At 42.4% G+C, this 15,916-nt stretch overlaps 1 protein-coding gene across 1 annotated transcript in view; it reads right to left on the reverse strand.

Annotated features, from left to right (window-relative positions):
• The window catches only part of LOC126395244 (ephrin type-A receptor 5), a 99,052-nt gene that overhangs the window by 40,817 nt on the left and 42,319 nt on the right, over positions 1-15,916 (reverse strand). The window contains exons 4-5 of the mRNA XM_050052558.1: positions 12,963-13,118; positions 12,501-12,839 (exon numbers count right to left, since the gene is read on the reverse strand). Of these exons, the coding sequence (XP_049908515.1) occupies positions 12,501-12,839; positions 12,963-13,118 (495 nt within the window). The remainder of the gene's footprint in view (positions 1-12,500; positions 12,840-12,962; positions 13,119-15,916) is intronic.

Consider the following 15,916-nt stretch of genomic DNA (forward strand, 5'->3'; position numbering starts at 1 on the left):
CAGTTTTCGTCGACTAAAACGAGACGAAAATAGTCATGGATTATTCTGACTAAAATAAGACTAAAATGCTCAGACTTTTAGTTGACTGAAACTTGACTAGACAAAAAAGAGTATGAACGTGACTAAAACTAATAAAAACTAAAATGACAGTTTGACACAAAGACTAGACTAAAACTAAAATTAAAACAGGCCACCAAAAACAACACTAGTTTGGTCAATGAAAACAGAAAACGTATGTCATCCCATTCAAACCAAGCAAGGAAGACTTGCATGCTACGTCGCAACATTATCCTGCAATTCTCTCCTATTACTAACATTACACACTTTAAGACTCACCAGACCAACCGACTATGTCTGCGATGTGGTCCCAAGCCTCATTCTTTTTATTTTGGTCTCTGTAACTGAACAGCGACACATTATAAAGGACTGAGTGGGCGCGAACGCAAGTAATAAACTCCTCAATATCCATTGTCGGAATAGGTGTGCTGTAGGAACCAAATGGTCGCTTTGGTCGCCCAAGAGGCACGGCTGACGACCAGGTCGCCCCAGTCACTCAAGTTGCCAGGCTCTCATTGAAAATGAATGACTTCCGCCGCTTTGGAAGCTCTGGTCGCTTTTGGTGTGAACATACAGTTACACAGGCTCCGTCCTCTACTGGACTCTATTATGCTCTCCTCTAACCACGAGCACGCATTCGCCCACTGACATCTGTATAAATGGAGCCAGCTACTCAGAACGTGTCTACCCAAATACGTGCAAAGCCCACAGTATGTAAGGAGGCGTGTAACAGCATCTTTTGTCCCTTTTTTTTGGGTACAGTGGGTGGAGCCCAATGAACGCCCTGTCATGACATAACATCGACCCAGCCACACTATGGCGACTAACCTTTAACTGGTCAGGATCAGTGTGGCTGGCTTGACGATATGTTGTGACAGGGCATTCATTTTTTAGGCTCCAGCCACTGTACCCATGGAGTGCAGAAGAGGGAGATGAACAAAGGTTACGAAAGTGTAACCCTAGTTCTATTAGCACAGGAGGAACCCTCTATCTAGAGGCCCTGTCACTCGTAGGCCACTTGCTGGAGGGTGTAGGATAGCTGAGGCACCATATGCCTCCTTTATACTGTGGGCTCAGCACGTATGCGTATTCAATGGGTGAATGTGTGCTCCTGATTGAAGGAGAATTACCCATTGAGTCCAGAAGATGGCGGAGCCTCTGCATATAGAACTAGGGTTACAATATCACCACCTTCTTTTTTTTCTGATTCAAAGTCCAAAACCCAAATGTGTTCCCTTCACAGTGATAAAAAAGAAAGAGAAAATCAGCAAATCCCCATATTTGAAAGGCTGGAACCAGCAGCTGTTTGGGGATTTCAGCTTGAGAAATAACTGAAATGATGCATCTGTTATTTCAATTGTTGAATTTTCTGTTTACTGACTAATTTATAACCTCAGCTCCAATTAAAACTGCCAATTTATTCGATATATGCGTATTTTACTTTAGGAAATTACAAGTTGCAAAATGTGCAAGTTTAAAATGTTTATGGTAACTGCTGTTATTTTTTGCATTTATTGTAAAAGTAATTCTGTTTATATTTGGAGCACATTTACAAACAACTAATTTTGATCAGATAGATAATTTCTGTCGTTCCTCCTACGCCCTAACCTTTCCTTTACCAACCAAATACCAAAAACAGCATAGACGCACAACGTCCATAACACCCGAAGTGCCGTTTTAGTCAACAAAAGCTGCACGATGTGACACCTTTCAGTGCCACAACTCAGCAACTGAGACTTAACAAACCAGCATTTTAAAACCTGACAGAGCCGAAAGAAACGCTGATGCAGAGAGAGAAAGGGAGGTGATGGAAGAGAGGGCGGGGGTGCTAAAGGAGAAAAAGGAGGGGATGGAACACAAGCGAGTGGTTCGACAAAAATGGGGGAAAAAAAAAGTGAGAGTTGAGACACAGAGGGGGAGACATGGTGAAGGCGTGTAGACAGGGCCCCAGCAACACTTTCATTTTAGCAACAGGGAAGACAGTGGAATCACACTTCCTGGTTTAAACACTTCCAGTGCGTGTTACATCCGCTAATGAGCACCTACAGTACAGTAACGCAGAACACAAATGAACTCTAAATATCTGTGATGCCATTTCCAGTTTTTTTCCGTCTATGTGTGGCTTCTATTTCCTGCAGAGAAAGGTTAGAGAAGGTTCTGAAGCTATATTCAGCAGACAAGTGCAGCCCTCCAGTGTAACAACTCTGGCCTCAGATAAGAGCAACGTTATCACTGTGCAGAACATAAGCCTCTCAGACCGCTATCTGTCTGAAGCATCACCGAAATCAATACAGACCTTCAACTATCTGGTTTATTATCCTTTAACTAGCCTCAGAGAATGACAGAGAGGGAGACCCAGGGACAGAATGGAAGAGAGATAGGAGACACAGAAAGAGAGATGGCTTTATTAAGGTTGTAAAGTACCAAAGCTGCTCTCATCTTTTTTGTTTGCAACTTAACCCCCCGCCTACCTGCTCTGTCTCACGCCACTCTCATGTTTTTCATGCATTTGCAACAGCGACAGTCATTTGGCTGCCTAGAACTGATCCGTCACGCAACATATTGCAATCCTATCACTTGAAACTTGTACATTTCAGTCACTCAGCTATTCATGAAGGTTGTGAGAGGAAGAATACTGAAAGCACAGGGCGCCTTCTCTGCCTGGTGTTTAAGGTGTTGACCATGAACTGTAATGTCTCCAGCTCGTGTCCACCTGCAGTCCTTTGCTCTAAGTCATTCCCCATCTCTGTTCCCTTATTTCCTGTCATGTCTCTATCGTCATCTGACTGATGAAGATATAAAATTCATAAAAATATGTTTAAAGGAATACATAATGCACAAACTCAGCTGGAAGGCAATCTTTTTATCAAGTGAAAAGAAATGAAAAATATGTGTGTAAAGGAATAAAATTCCTTAAAAGTGAGAAGGTAATGGTAAATGGACCTGCACTTGTATAACACCTTTCTAGTCTTTCGGCCACCCAAAGCACTTTTACACTACGTCACATTCACCCATTCACACACAGGTGGCCGAGGCTACCATACATGGTGCCACCTGCTACTCAGTAAGCATTCACATGTTCTTACAGACCGATGGAACAACCATTGGGAGCAATTAGGGGTTCAGTGCCTTGCCTAAGGATACTTCGACAAGGGCCAGCGTCTTTTCTACCAACTTACTATCCCATATCTTCTCTGTTCTGACCTACCAAATGTTGCATAATCCTATTTAACATCGTCCCCTCCACTGCTGTTTGGCCGAACAAACAGTCTAACACCAAAAATGACAAAGCGAAATTAAAATGGCTGCAGCTCCTGAACCACGCTGCCTATAAGTATAAATCAAGTAAGCCAGACAGTGTTCTTTGAACAGGCTCATATATCTGGTGAATGGTGTGAATGGACTGAATGTATACGCATGCAACTTCAGTGTCACTCCATCTTGCAACAGTGAATGACGCTCGCACACTATGTTGTACGGCAACTGAGGATTTAAGGCTGGTGTTGTGTCAAAGATTGTCTCCTCTTACCTAAATCTGTACCAAACGTAACCATGGTGAGCGGTGCTTTAACAGGAGGGCAGCACTATTTGATGAGGGAACAGACTTAAACACAACACCTTCAAAGCCAATTCAACTGGCAATCCAGACAACACAGCTACTGGAACTGCTGAAGCCAGTTAATATGAATGTTTGAAAGAGTTTAATGAACAAATAAATCAGTACAGATTTCGACGGCAAAAAAAAGACCTCACATTTTTGTGCAAATTATGCCTGCCAAGTCAGAAAAACAAGTTGGAATGCAGCCACATTGGACACAAATTTGAAGCGACACACTGAGATAAGGCATCTGACCAGTCTTGGGAAATATCTGCGAGTGAATGATGATCACAAGGTTTTAGCTATTTAAAACAAAATAGAAATAATGAACATAAACTAGTAAATTTTGTGGGACTGAAAATTTAGTTCAAAATGATATCCGAATTATGACAGTGAACTATTTCACTTTAATCAGTGTGAACTGAACTGCTGTTGAACGTGCACAACACGGACACCACAAAAGAACCTCCTAAAGTTTCTTGTAAAAGTACAAATACTTCCTCAAATTGAAGATAGAACAATATATGACAGCTCTACAGGTGGATCTCCAGAAAGGACAAGTTAAGGGTGTGCCATATCATCTCATTCATGGTAAAATTTTAATATCATATGAAAAATTCATATCCTGATACTTGAGGTATTTCGACTTGTTGACATATTGATGTCATACTGTTACCCACGGCAACAACAAGCATGGCTGAAAGCGACACCGCGGTGGTTTCAAAAAGAGGAGCAGCTTCGGGAGTGCGGAATAAAGTGTGGCGTCCTGAATGTTTTATGAACAGCCCCGGACTTCTCAGCCTCTTTTGACGAGTTACCGCTCAGAGGGAACTCATTCAGCGGCTCCTCTGGCAGCAGCACTTCATCTCTCCCTCTCTTCTCTCGCCATGCGCACATGGGAGACGGTGTCATCAAGTGATTTTGTCATAAACCTTGTGATGTAATGTAAACCTACTTGATGCTCGACAAAAAACAATGTGATATGTGGGGTTTTATGTGAATGTACGATAATTGAGGTATCATAACAGCCTGTCACAGGTTACAGCGTGATGATTAGAGGAGAAATGGCAGAGCATAAAGGTCCAGGTGGAGAAAAAAGCAACGCACTCATTTAGGATTTTGCTAAAAGACGGAAATCACCTGTTGATTTATATATATAGTTATACAGTTTTACTAATCGTGGTATCATTTTAGGGCCATATCACCTATCCCTACTCCAAATGTAAACACAAAAGATATTCAGATGAGTCACAAAAGTGATATATGTCAACAGTTAAAGCTAAAATGCTAGCAAATTAGCAGCTTTGAAGAGGTTAATCTTTTCCTGTTGCAAGATTTATTCCTTTAAGTTTCAGTGCAAACACCTCAGCTTCCTCACTACTTTTCTATCTATGTCTAAAAAACAAAAGTAAGACACATGGGCACCTGGCTGTGCATTTATTTTTACCACCCACATGGTAATGTATCACGATTCATTTGATTAATAGCCAGCAACAGCAAAAGCAATGTATTGGTGCATTTAGTGTGCAGTTACCACACAGTGCTCCCACACTGCGAACAACAAGAAAAACAAATGGGCAGAAACAAAGACATTACAGAGCCGAGCTACCACAGGAACTCATTTAATGCAATCATCAGGCTTATCTGCAAACAAAAGACTGCACTTTCTGAGAATACTGGCGATTAATAGCCGGTTAGAGTATTTGTTTTACGATTTGGATTCATGAATGGCATCTCCTTGTGTAGAATGAACAGTTAAGTCATTACTGCCACTCAAACTTTCACAGATTTATTCACAAGGCATGAAGGAATATCTAAAATATAGACACTTAGAAGCGCCGCTGGGTCGCAGGGACAGTTCTGCACTCAGTTTGGTGATTTATTTTTCTTTTTTAAATTAATTTCTCCAACTTCATAGTGGCTGCTAGCTCGCCACCTTATCACAACTATGTATTGGTGTGAAGGGAAACATCAAAGCAAAATATATGACTTCCATTTCTTAAATTGTCAAGCTGCACCAGACCTCGGAGTGTTTTTGAATACACGCAGCTAATGTCCACCCTCTCCGGTTTCTGTCCTTTCCTCTTTGCCTCCTTCCATTTCCTTTTCCTTCACCGCTTCCTGCAATCTCACCTTTTCTTTCCTTATCACATCCTCTCCATCATTTCTCCTCCACCTGTACCTCTTTTACCTCTACCTCCATCCTGTTGTTCTGTCCTTCCCTCCTGCCTCACCTCCTCACGAGTACCAACACTTTATTATTCAGCAGGGCTTCACAGGGACACTGTGAAATCACCTATTTCACGGATCCCTTATCGAGTGTGACACTTCCCACACATCAAACGGCAGATCCTCTGACTCTTTCTCTCCTTCTCTGTACTGTCTGAGTCTCCTCCGTTGCCCCCGTCTCTTAGTACTTCAGTCGCGGTATCTTGTTTTTTGCCTTTTTAGCCTCATGAGCAGAAGCACAGTTGAAAAAAAAAAACACAGATGTTTACAATGCTGATCAAAGTCCTCACTGGGTAATTACATCTGTGATACAGAAGCGAGGCGGGGTGTTAAACTGTTCATTACAGTTATTGCTTCAGGATTATTGTGGACACAATTGTTCTGATGGGAAATCACTTGATACAAAGACCTCAACTGGTTGAAGTCCTAATGCCGATGCAGTGATGTAGAAATATGCACCTTGACATCACTGTTGGGTGCAGTTTAAAGTGCAGTAAGGCCCTGATCACACAGAAAGCGTTTAAGCAGCTGGAGGCGCCTTTTTGTAATTGTTTTTAATGCGAATAAAGCTTTTTCGCTTGCTTTTTTTTTACCTCGAGTCGAGAAAACATCAACTCATGTCATCTCTTCTTTCGTCATCTTTTTTCCCCCCATTGTCCAATCAGATGATATGAGAGGCAAGTCTTCTGTGGTGGTCACGACAACAAGTTTACAGTTGGTAAACAATGGAGGTAGTGGTTGCTGGATACCCAGAGCTATGATAGACAGCAGGTTGTCAAACTGCCCCTGAGTCATCCTAAAATATGCCTGGAAACATCCATCATGGAGACAAAGCTCCTGGACCAACTGGTGGTACTCCCCATGACCCACCCTCTTTTTTAGGGTCTCATGTACCCACACAGATCTCTGTTTCCCTGTGCCCAACAAACTATTTGCTGACAGCCTCTCATCCTCAACCACAGCTACAGCAAATACCTACTGCCTCAACATTTTAGGAACTAGATACTAATTAATGTCACATAACTAAAATAAATAAATAAACAAATACTAGATTGATTACACGGGAAGGTTAGAATAAGGAGATGAGTCTGTGGTTGCCTGGCAACGACACAAAGGCGAGCAAGCTTTTTTTTTCTTTTTTCTTTTTTTCCCACCAGTGGCATTCAATTAAAAAAAAAAAAGTGTGCCTCGTGTTTTGCAACCCCCAAAACGCTTTCTGTGTGATCAGGGCCTTAAAATTCTGTGTCCATGTGATGCTAGATGTGGTCAGAGGTGCACGACACAACAAACTTTCAGCCAGAGGAGGTCAGTTAATTAACCATTTAAGAAGGCGTCTGACTTTACTCACATTAACAGCTGTGGGCAAACAAGTTACACAGAGAAGCTACATAACAAAACAAGGGCGAAACAGTTGCCATGATCAGAAGTCAGGTCATGTAAATTTAGTCTAATACAGTCTAGTGTAAGTGCCACTGACCCCTCAGGGTCACGTGCCACGTTTTTTGCTCCCTCAAATTCATTGTTTTCAATGTAGACGCGCTGCAGGCATGCTCAAATGTCAACATGCACATGCTTCCGAGTGCCTATTTTTCAGGGTCCAACGGCTGCGCCCTGAGATAAACTGAGTTCAACTTTTGCCCCGCGCATGTCATGTGCGAGGAACAACCAATCACAGCCAACAGAAATCTTTCCCTTCATCAGTAAATATCAGTCTGTCATAAATATGCAGAAGAAGTTGATCATTTTAGTGCAGGGCTGCCAGAGCTTTACATCTGTCTCACGAACAATAGGCCTACATACAAACAGCGACTGAGAGAAGATTCTGCTCTCAGGATTTCAGGTGAATAGGCTATGACACAGTGCTTGTTAAGGTTGCTTAACAATGTCAAACGCAACCTGCAGTCACGCTCTTGAAAGCTGGCACAGAAAAGGCACATGAGCAGCACCCAGCACATGACCTCGCGTTTACCAGGTGGATATATGCAACATCATCACATGTTGCATATGTCAGCGAAAGGTGAGCAGAATGATTTTCCATCTCAGACTGTTTCATTTGCACATTTTTGGAGGCCTACAGAGAACCAATGACAAAACTGGACATAATGTGTTTTTCCCCTCCTTCTATTCCTGTTAATAAGGGCTGTACTGAATTTATTTTCTTATATTCAAAGCTTCTATTGAAGTTTTCTATTGAAGCTTCAAATGCCCGTCTCTTTTATGATGTCTTCACCTTCAAAACAAAATCATTAAATATTATGTAATTTATGGTGCTGTTAGATTGCTGCTAGACCGCCCTGATAAAACAGGTGCCTGCCCCCCTTTGTGCCAAGCATGTGAGAAGAAACGTTTTTTGACCGCAGTGTAAATGTTGTTTTTGAAATGCTAAACGGCAACTAAAATGGATTGAAGCGGAATATTTTGCGAGACAAAACATGTTTTGAATTTCGGAAATTATTACATCTTCCATTCAAAAAAATCGGACTTGGATTTTACAAAGCTTTGAAGTTATTGGAAAGTTTTGGGTCACATGCGTCTTATTGTAAAGTATGATGGGATAATAGCTTTGATAAACAGAGCCTGATCTTTACATGCAAACATGCAGAAATGCCGAGTTTAAAACGAATGACTGCATATTTAAAAAAAATAAAATAGAAGTATGAAAATGTTATGATGAATTAAGTAGCCTTACTGTTATTCATCACACTTATCTTGTGACCCTAGCAGAGGTCACGACCCCCAGGTTGGGAACCACTTGATGATAATATCAGCACATAATCAGTATCGGACGATATTGGCTTTAAAATGAGCAGAACTGGTCAACATGCTCTTTCCTTTTTTGCACAATGAATGAATATCACATACATTCAAAAGCTCAAAGTATGCACGCATAATATGATGTTAATGCCACTTCAGAAGACACTTGATGATCACTAAAATTAGGTGAGGAAAAAAGTGGATATATCAACTTGGTTATCGGCTTAATTAGTTGTTACATATCGGCATATCATCGGCAAAAAATCCAATATTGTGCATCCCTAAAGCTGACACATGGTCTTGATGTATTATTTCAGTGCACTGACTGGTCTGAACAAAACTACTATGATTAAATTAATATAATATTCATATAAAGTTTACAATCAAACCCTCTGTACTTCCTAAACCAATGAGTAATACCACAGGTGGTGGATTTACACACATGCAGCAGTGTATTTTGCTTTTACTACATTTACTGCTTGGCAAAATATGCTTTCAGAGTTCACTGTAAATGGTTCATCTGATCACTTGAAACATTTGCGTGTGAGCACACAGATGCAAATGTTTGCACATATGTTCTGCAATCTGTATTCCAGACATTTGAAACAGCTAAATATCGCTATTGGTACAGCTGTTCAAAATCTGTCAGTCTTCCAATGCTTCCGGTTAATTATCCTATAAATGTTTCTCTATGCATTAATGCATCATCCTCAATTATGTATTTGCTTCACTACTGTGCATACAACAGCTGGATTTACCAATATGGATTAATTGCTGTTATTTTCTCATCTGTTATTTTTCAATTCATGTAATTTTGGAATTAAATACTGACCATTTCCCACCTATATTCAGCCAATCAGCATCACCACAGGGACAACAGAAGGGATTTAAAATCAGTGAGACTCATGTGAAATTTGATATATAATTAAACTACTTTCTGTCTTTATAAGTTGTTCTGGAACACAGACAAAATACCAGCCTGCCACTGTTTCACTGTTTTTAATAAATGTGTGCTGCCATATTGATCTGATCAGTGCACTAAGCTGTACGAAAGCCACTGCGTAAATTAAGTTTTGATTTCCTGATTTGGTTTATTGATCAGTGTACAAACTCAGTGCTAATGACTGCTTCTAACAGTAATTTCAATCTTATAAAGGCAGTCCACCCCCCCAAATCAAATACACGTTTTTCCTTTTACCTGTAGTGCTGTTTATCAATCCAGATTATTTCGGTGTGAGTTGCAGTGTTGGAGATATCGGCTGTAGAGAAATCTGCCTTCTCTTGAATATAATGGAACTAGATGGCACTCGGCTTGTGGTGCTCAAAGTGCCGAAAAATACATTTGAAAAACTCAGCAGCAATGTCTCTTTCCAGAAACCATGACGTTGTAACTCAAGATAATCCACAGACCTTGTTGTGAGTGGTTTCATCTGAGAAATATTTTCTTGCTACTGAACTACACCCACCAACTGTATCATTGCACAGAAAGAAGTGAGCATCCATGGACAAGAGGCTAGTGCTTGTGACAATGCAGATTATCTTGAGCAACCCAGTCATGATTTCTAGAAAGAGACATTGCTGGTGAGTTCTTTAAATGTATTGGGGTTTTTTTGGCATCTTGAGCACCACAGGCTGAGTGCCGTCTAGTTCCATTATATTCAAGAGAAGGCAGACATCTCTACGACTGACGTCTCCAACACTCGGCAACTTACACCAAAACTATCTAGACTGATGAACAGCACGACAGTTAAGAGGAAAAGTATATTTATCTAATAGCAACAGCAGGGCTGCCCCCTAATAGTCAACCAAACGTTCGTCGACCATAAAGGTCATTAGTCTGCAAGACTTCATTGGTCGCTTAGTCGGAGGAAAACTAAAACAAACAAACATGGAACTCTATTAGGAGCTGTAAAACCTATATGAATGGACCATGTGGGACTTTAATTTGAAAGGACATGCTCAGCAGTCAGACAGGAGTCACGTCACAAACCAATCACAGCGGACTGATAAATATGGAAAAGTTGATCATGTCAGTGCAGGGCTACCCGGAGCTTTACATCTGTCCCACCGAGCGTCATTAACAGGTGGCTCGCTCAGTGTGTGACGTGCACTTGTAGATAAAATATAGGCCTATATTAATGAAGGTTCATTAGTACGGTTTTGTATTTCTCTGTAATGTAGCACAGTGTTAACAATGTTACTGATACTATTCTTTCTCACACCTTCAACTCAAACCATTGTGTTGCCCCGCCCAAAATATACAATTAAATAATTAAATTAATGTCGTAAACATGCGGGCGACTAGTCGCTAATGGCCCTAAATGACGACTATTGGTCGACTGGGAAAATCTTTAATCAGGGGCAGCCCTAATCAACAGAAATACAAACACATCCTAGCCAAACCTGTACCACATCCATGCCAAAGAGCAGCACATTTTTATCTGTCTGTGACTGTGCCAGCCATGTGTAATCTAATGTAATCCCTAATCTCCACCAGGTCCAGTGACTGGCTAACTTTAATCTAGCCACAACTCCAATAAACTGAATGTGGGCTCTGTAGTCCGGTGTAATCCACTCAGTCTGCTGACAGCCACAACGACAACACAGTCAGAGGGCCGTCGGTACTCTCGACTGTCAGACAACCATCTGCCTCTCTCTCTCTCATTCCCTCTCTTACACTCACATCCATCCCACTGCTACTACGGCAGTACGTCCTACTACTACTTGACTGCCAATGAAGCATTTGTTCAACACGCAGGAACAAATGCACTCCTTCAAAGTTTTTTTTTTCCTCTAGCCCTCCCTACAGATGGAAGCCTTGGGAAGGAGAGCATTAATCTCCTATTTTTCTCATTTCATTACGCCGTGTGCTACCCATTTCATTACAAGCAAATAAAATAAACTACACAAGCACATACCTCCCGTAAACATAAAAACGGGCTCCCGAAGCCCATATGAATTTTAATCTCCATTTAAAAGGAAAGCCAGCAAAGCCTCCAATATTTACAGCTATGGGGAGTAGTCGGCCTCTTTCATTGTCTAATATTAGAGTGGTCTTTTATGTTTGGCCACTGTGCTGCTCACTTAAGTGTTGTTGGTTTAGTGCCTTGCTCAAGCATACTTTATAGTCAGACAGATTTTCTAAGCTGCTCTGGCATCGCAGATAATAAAACATTCCCAGCAGCTACAAGTGCAAAACATTATAGCAGCTGAAGTTCTCTTTGTTTTTGCTCAGAGTTGATCGGTAAATGTACTTTGCAGCCTAAAAATAACATATAGACCTGCCTGTTATCAGCCTGATTCATCATTTTTGATAGGCATGCAGAATAACACCTGCTACCACACAAGACGCCCCACACACAAACAAGCCTGCAAATCAAGAGCTTTCATTACGCCCCCAATTCCTGCAAATCTTGTTGATGAAATGTGCTGCCTAATTGAGGGGACCAAGCTGCCTTTTCAATGACAAATCTGGATGCAAAAGCAAAAACAAAAAAGCTTTCCACTGTGCAATGTTCCCTCAGTCGCTGCAGGGATGGTGCACGGGAAAAAATGAATACAGCGACAGATTTGTTGGACAAATACTGTGATAATTTGATCATCTGGTGCCTTTGTTATCAAACCAAGATATTCGCGCCACGGATCCCACACGAAAGGTTTATCTGTGGAAGTCTCAATAAGGAGGTAGAAAAAAACAAAAAAGTCATGGCAAGTGGTGATGATTTGGGAAATTCAGAACAAGTTTGAATACTGTGGGGAAGAAAACAGGACAGCTGTGGTGCTGATTGGAGGACTCATGCCGAGGCTGTGACTGGCAAAAAAAGCAAGTATTGACAGTCGGGACAGATTCGGCGCGACATACCTGCCTGATTGGTCGTCACGTTGAGTGACACATACTGCTTGGCGTGGTCTTTGGCCAGCTCTGACACCCCGTTGACAGCCTCCAGCAGGAAGCTGTAGTTGGTGTGTGACTGCAGGTCGGCCACCATGACCGAGGTGTTTGACAGGCCGACGCGTCGTGGCAAAAAGCGTACGTTGGGGCCACATTCCTCCAAGCCCCTTCCATCTGGCAAGACCTGTCTGCACAAGATGTTGTAGCGCACGTCCTTCCTGCCACCTGTTTCCATGGGAACCGACCACTCCAGGAAGACGCTGGTCTCGTTGACATTAGAGATGGCGTTACGTGGAGCAGAAGGAGGGCCTGAGAAAAGAGAAATAGATCCAGTAATGTCATACAACAACTTTTAAAATGTGATCGCAATACAGCAACATGACACCAAAAAACAAAAGTCATTAAGCAAATATAAAAGTTTTATATCCTCACGTGTGCACGCCATATTGGGAGGGTCCGAGTCGATCTTGTAGTACCCATCCTCGCAGCTGCAAGCAGTGGCTCCTGTCTGCCTGGCCACACTGTGGGGTGGGCATTTACTGCAGGCCAAAGACTCCAACAGCGAGCGGTAAAACCCCACTTTGCAGACTGAAAGACGAAGAAGGGAGGGGGGTGGACGCCATGGGGTGTTTGGGGTTAGATAAAGTAGAGATGAGATGATAAGAGGAGACGTACAAATAGGAAAAGGAAAGGGGTCATGGGGAGAGAGGTAAAAAAAAAAGTGGGGAAGAGGAAAAGCAGGACAGCATGGTTAGTTCCTTTGAAAAAAAGGAGGTCAGCATCAAAACGGTAGAAACAATTTCCCTGGGTGGTTGTGGTTGTTTTGAGGTTCTTCATCAGAGATAAAATTAAAAGAAGCATTTGCCTCCGAGTTTCCGTTGTCACGTTTTCCTCTGTGGTGTAAAAATAAGTAGGAATTCTTATTTCCTTCTCGGGATTATTTCTTTTATCCAACCTGCGCAACCCTGCTGTGTTCTCCAGCTTTTATTATCTCAACCAAAAATGATTATTCTTTTCCCATTGTGGGGCTTCCCCTTCTTATTCACAGTCAGTCTTCACTTCAGTGACCATCGCCTGATTAAGAATTTGGTGCATCTACCTCACAATATTGCACCCGCCCTGCCTCACATAGGCAACACACACACAAACAAATACAACAAGCACGGAGAACATAATCTCCCATCCTCCCACACAAACACACACTCAGACGGTTGATCTAAGTGGAGCAGGTAGACAGCGGGGTGACACACTCGGCATGTTAACACGCAAGAACACATCATCAACCTCTGTCGCCATGGCTGCGCCCCCAAGCCAACCAATCACGGACTTATCGCGGCATCGTTTTTTTTTCCCTTCCTGATTCTGCTGTTGCGCCCAGACAGATACAAATAGACACATGCAATAATGGGATATTGGGCTTTTGATAAGCAGGGCTCTATAGATTATGGTATATTGTGTCAGTGACAATGTTCAGTTTCATGTATTGCCGAGGAGAGGAGAGCAGAGAGGGGAGCGCATGCAGGACAAAAGAGGGGAGATGTTTCATCTGTGTTTGTCCTCTGAGGGCTTAAAGGTGAGGAGCTGTTGTTCTCACCCATTGTTTCTTAATGTGGCCGTTGTAAAGCCCATTCAGGCCGCAACTGGGATTAACAACTACATAATTAAACTTCAGGTAAACAGACAGGCGGATAAAGAACGGGAGAGGATGAAGTACAGGAAGGTAAAAAGGGAATAAAATAGTGGAGAGAAAAGAGAACGATGGGGGAAGAAAGCGGAGTTTACGAGGGGAGATGTGGAGAGGAAAGAAAAGGGAGGATGAGACAAAGGAGGAGCGGAGGGGAAGATTTGTGTGCGTGTGTGTGTGTTTAGGGCGTTAGGCGGCAATGCCTCTGATTCCCCTTGACGGAACCTTGGTCCACTGTCATGGAACATTAGGCCTGAAAAATTCCCCCTCTGCCCTGGATCGCTCTGTGTCTCACCTCTGCTTCACACACAAACACACACACACACACACAAAGCCTTTAGTGTATGTGTGGCATGTGCTTGGCATGTAGGATGCCACACACACACTAATTATGGGTTGCGGTGGTAGACATTGCTTTTGAGGCATTTCTGAAGTTGGCCTAGTTTTGAGTGAGCAGATAGTAATGCAGCTGATGACATAATTCATGCTCAACGGAGCGAAGACAATAACGTACGCCTTTCGGGTTTATTTTATTCAGACGTGAAAAGATGGTTTATTTTTGCTGCTTTTTTTTGTTGTTGTAAAAAGAGATAAATGTTCTGTATTGCATTTCCATTTATTTCATTTTTCTCTGCTGCGGCCAGTAATGATGCCCAACCTTATCACCTTCTATGTGAGTGTGTGTTGGTGTGAGCGACAGACGGGGGCTGTGGCATTCAGGGCAGTAGGACGCACCTGATCCTTTGTCTGCTTCAGCCCGTCGCCACGCGCACATTTATGGGTGCATACAGATTTATTGCCATCGTCTGGTGTCTAGCTCTCCTTGACTTCATCCTCCAAAACCCCCACGGCCGAATCAATAAAAAATGGGGTGGCAGCTCATTTCACATAGACAGACACACGTGCAGCGAAGTGGAGTGAAGAAGGGTTGAGAAATATCAGCCTGAAGAAGAACTGACGAATAAAAAAAGCCTTTGTGCATATTAATAATTTGAGGTTTGTTCACATATCATGCCAGTATAATGATGATTATTTTTATTTTTTTGTGTTTGGTGCCAAGTTTTCACCTCCTGGTGTGTCTGTGCTGCTCTCGCCAAAGATCACCTGCCAATCAAACGGCATGCCGTGGGCGCAGTGTGGTGCTATACTTGGGTTTCCTGTTGATCAGGGTATCAGTATCTGTAGATTTATTGTGTCTTTTGGCAACAGTGGCTGTCACTGTAAAGAAAAACAACTTTTTTGTTTTACACACCGCTACACACACCTGGAACATACACTCATTGGCCATTTTATTAGGTACACCTGTTAACACAAATTGCTAATCAGCCACCAGTTCAAACTGAGCATCAGAATGGGGAAGAAAGGTGATTTAAGTGACTTTGAAAGTGGCATGGTTGTTGGTGCCAGATGGGGACGAGTATTTCACAAACTGCTGATCTACTGGGATTTTCACGCACAGCCATCTCTAGGGTTTACAGAGGATGGTCCCAAAAAGAGAAAGTATCCAGTGAGCAGCAGTTCTCTGGGTGAAAATGCCTTGTTGATGCCAGAGGTCAGAGGAGAATGGCCAGACTGGTTCAAGATGACAGAAAGGCAACAGGAAGTCAAATAACCACTGGTTACAACCAAGGTCTGCAGAAGACCATCTCTGAACCAACAACACGTCCAACCTTGAAGCAGATGGGCTACAGCAGCAGAAGAC

The sequence above is a fragment of the Epinephelus moara genome, chromosome 9 (assembly GCF_006386435.1).
Source record: "Epinephelus moara isolate mb chromosome 9, YSFRI_EMoa_1.0, whole genome shotgun sequence".
NCBI classification, from domain to species: domain Eukaryota; kingdom Metazoa; phylum Chordata; class Actinopteri; order Perciformes; family Serranidae; genus Epinephelus; species Epinephelus moara.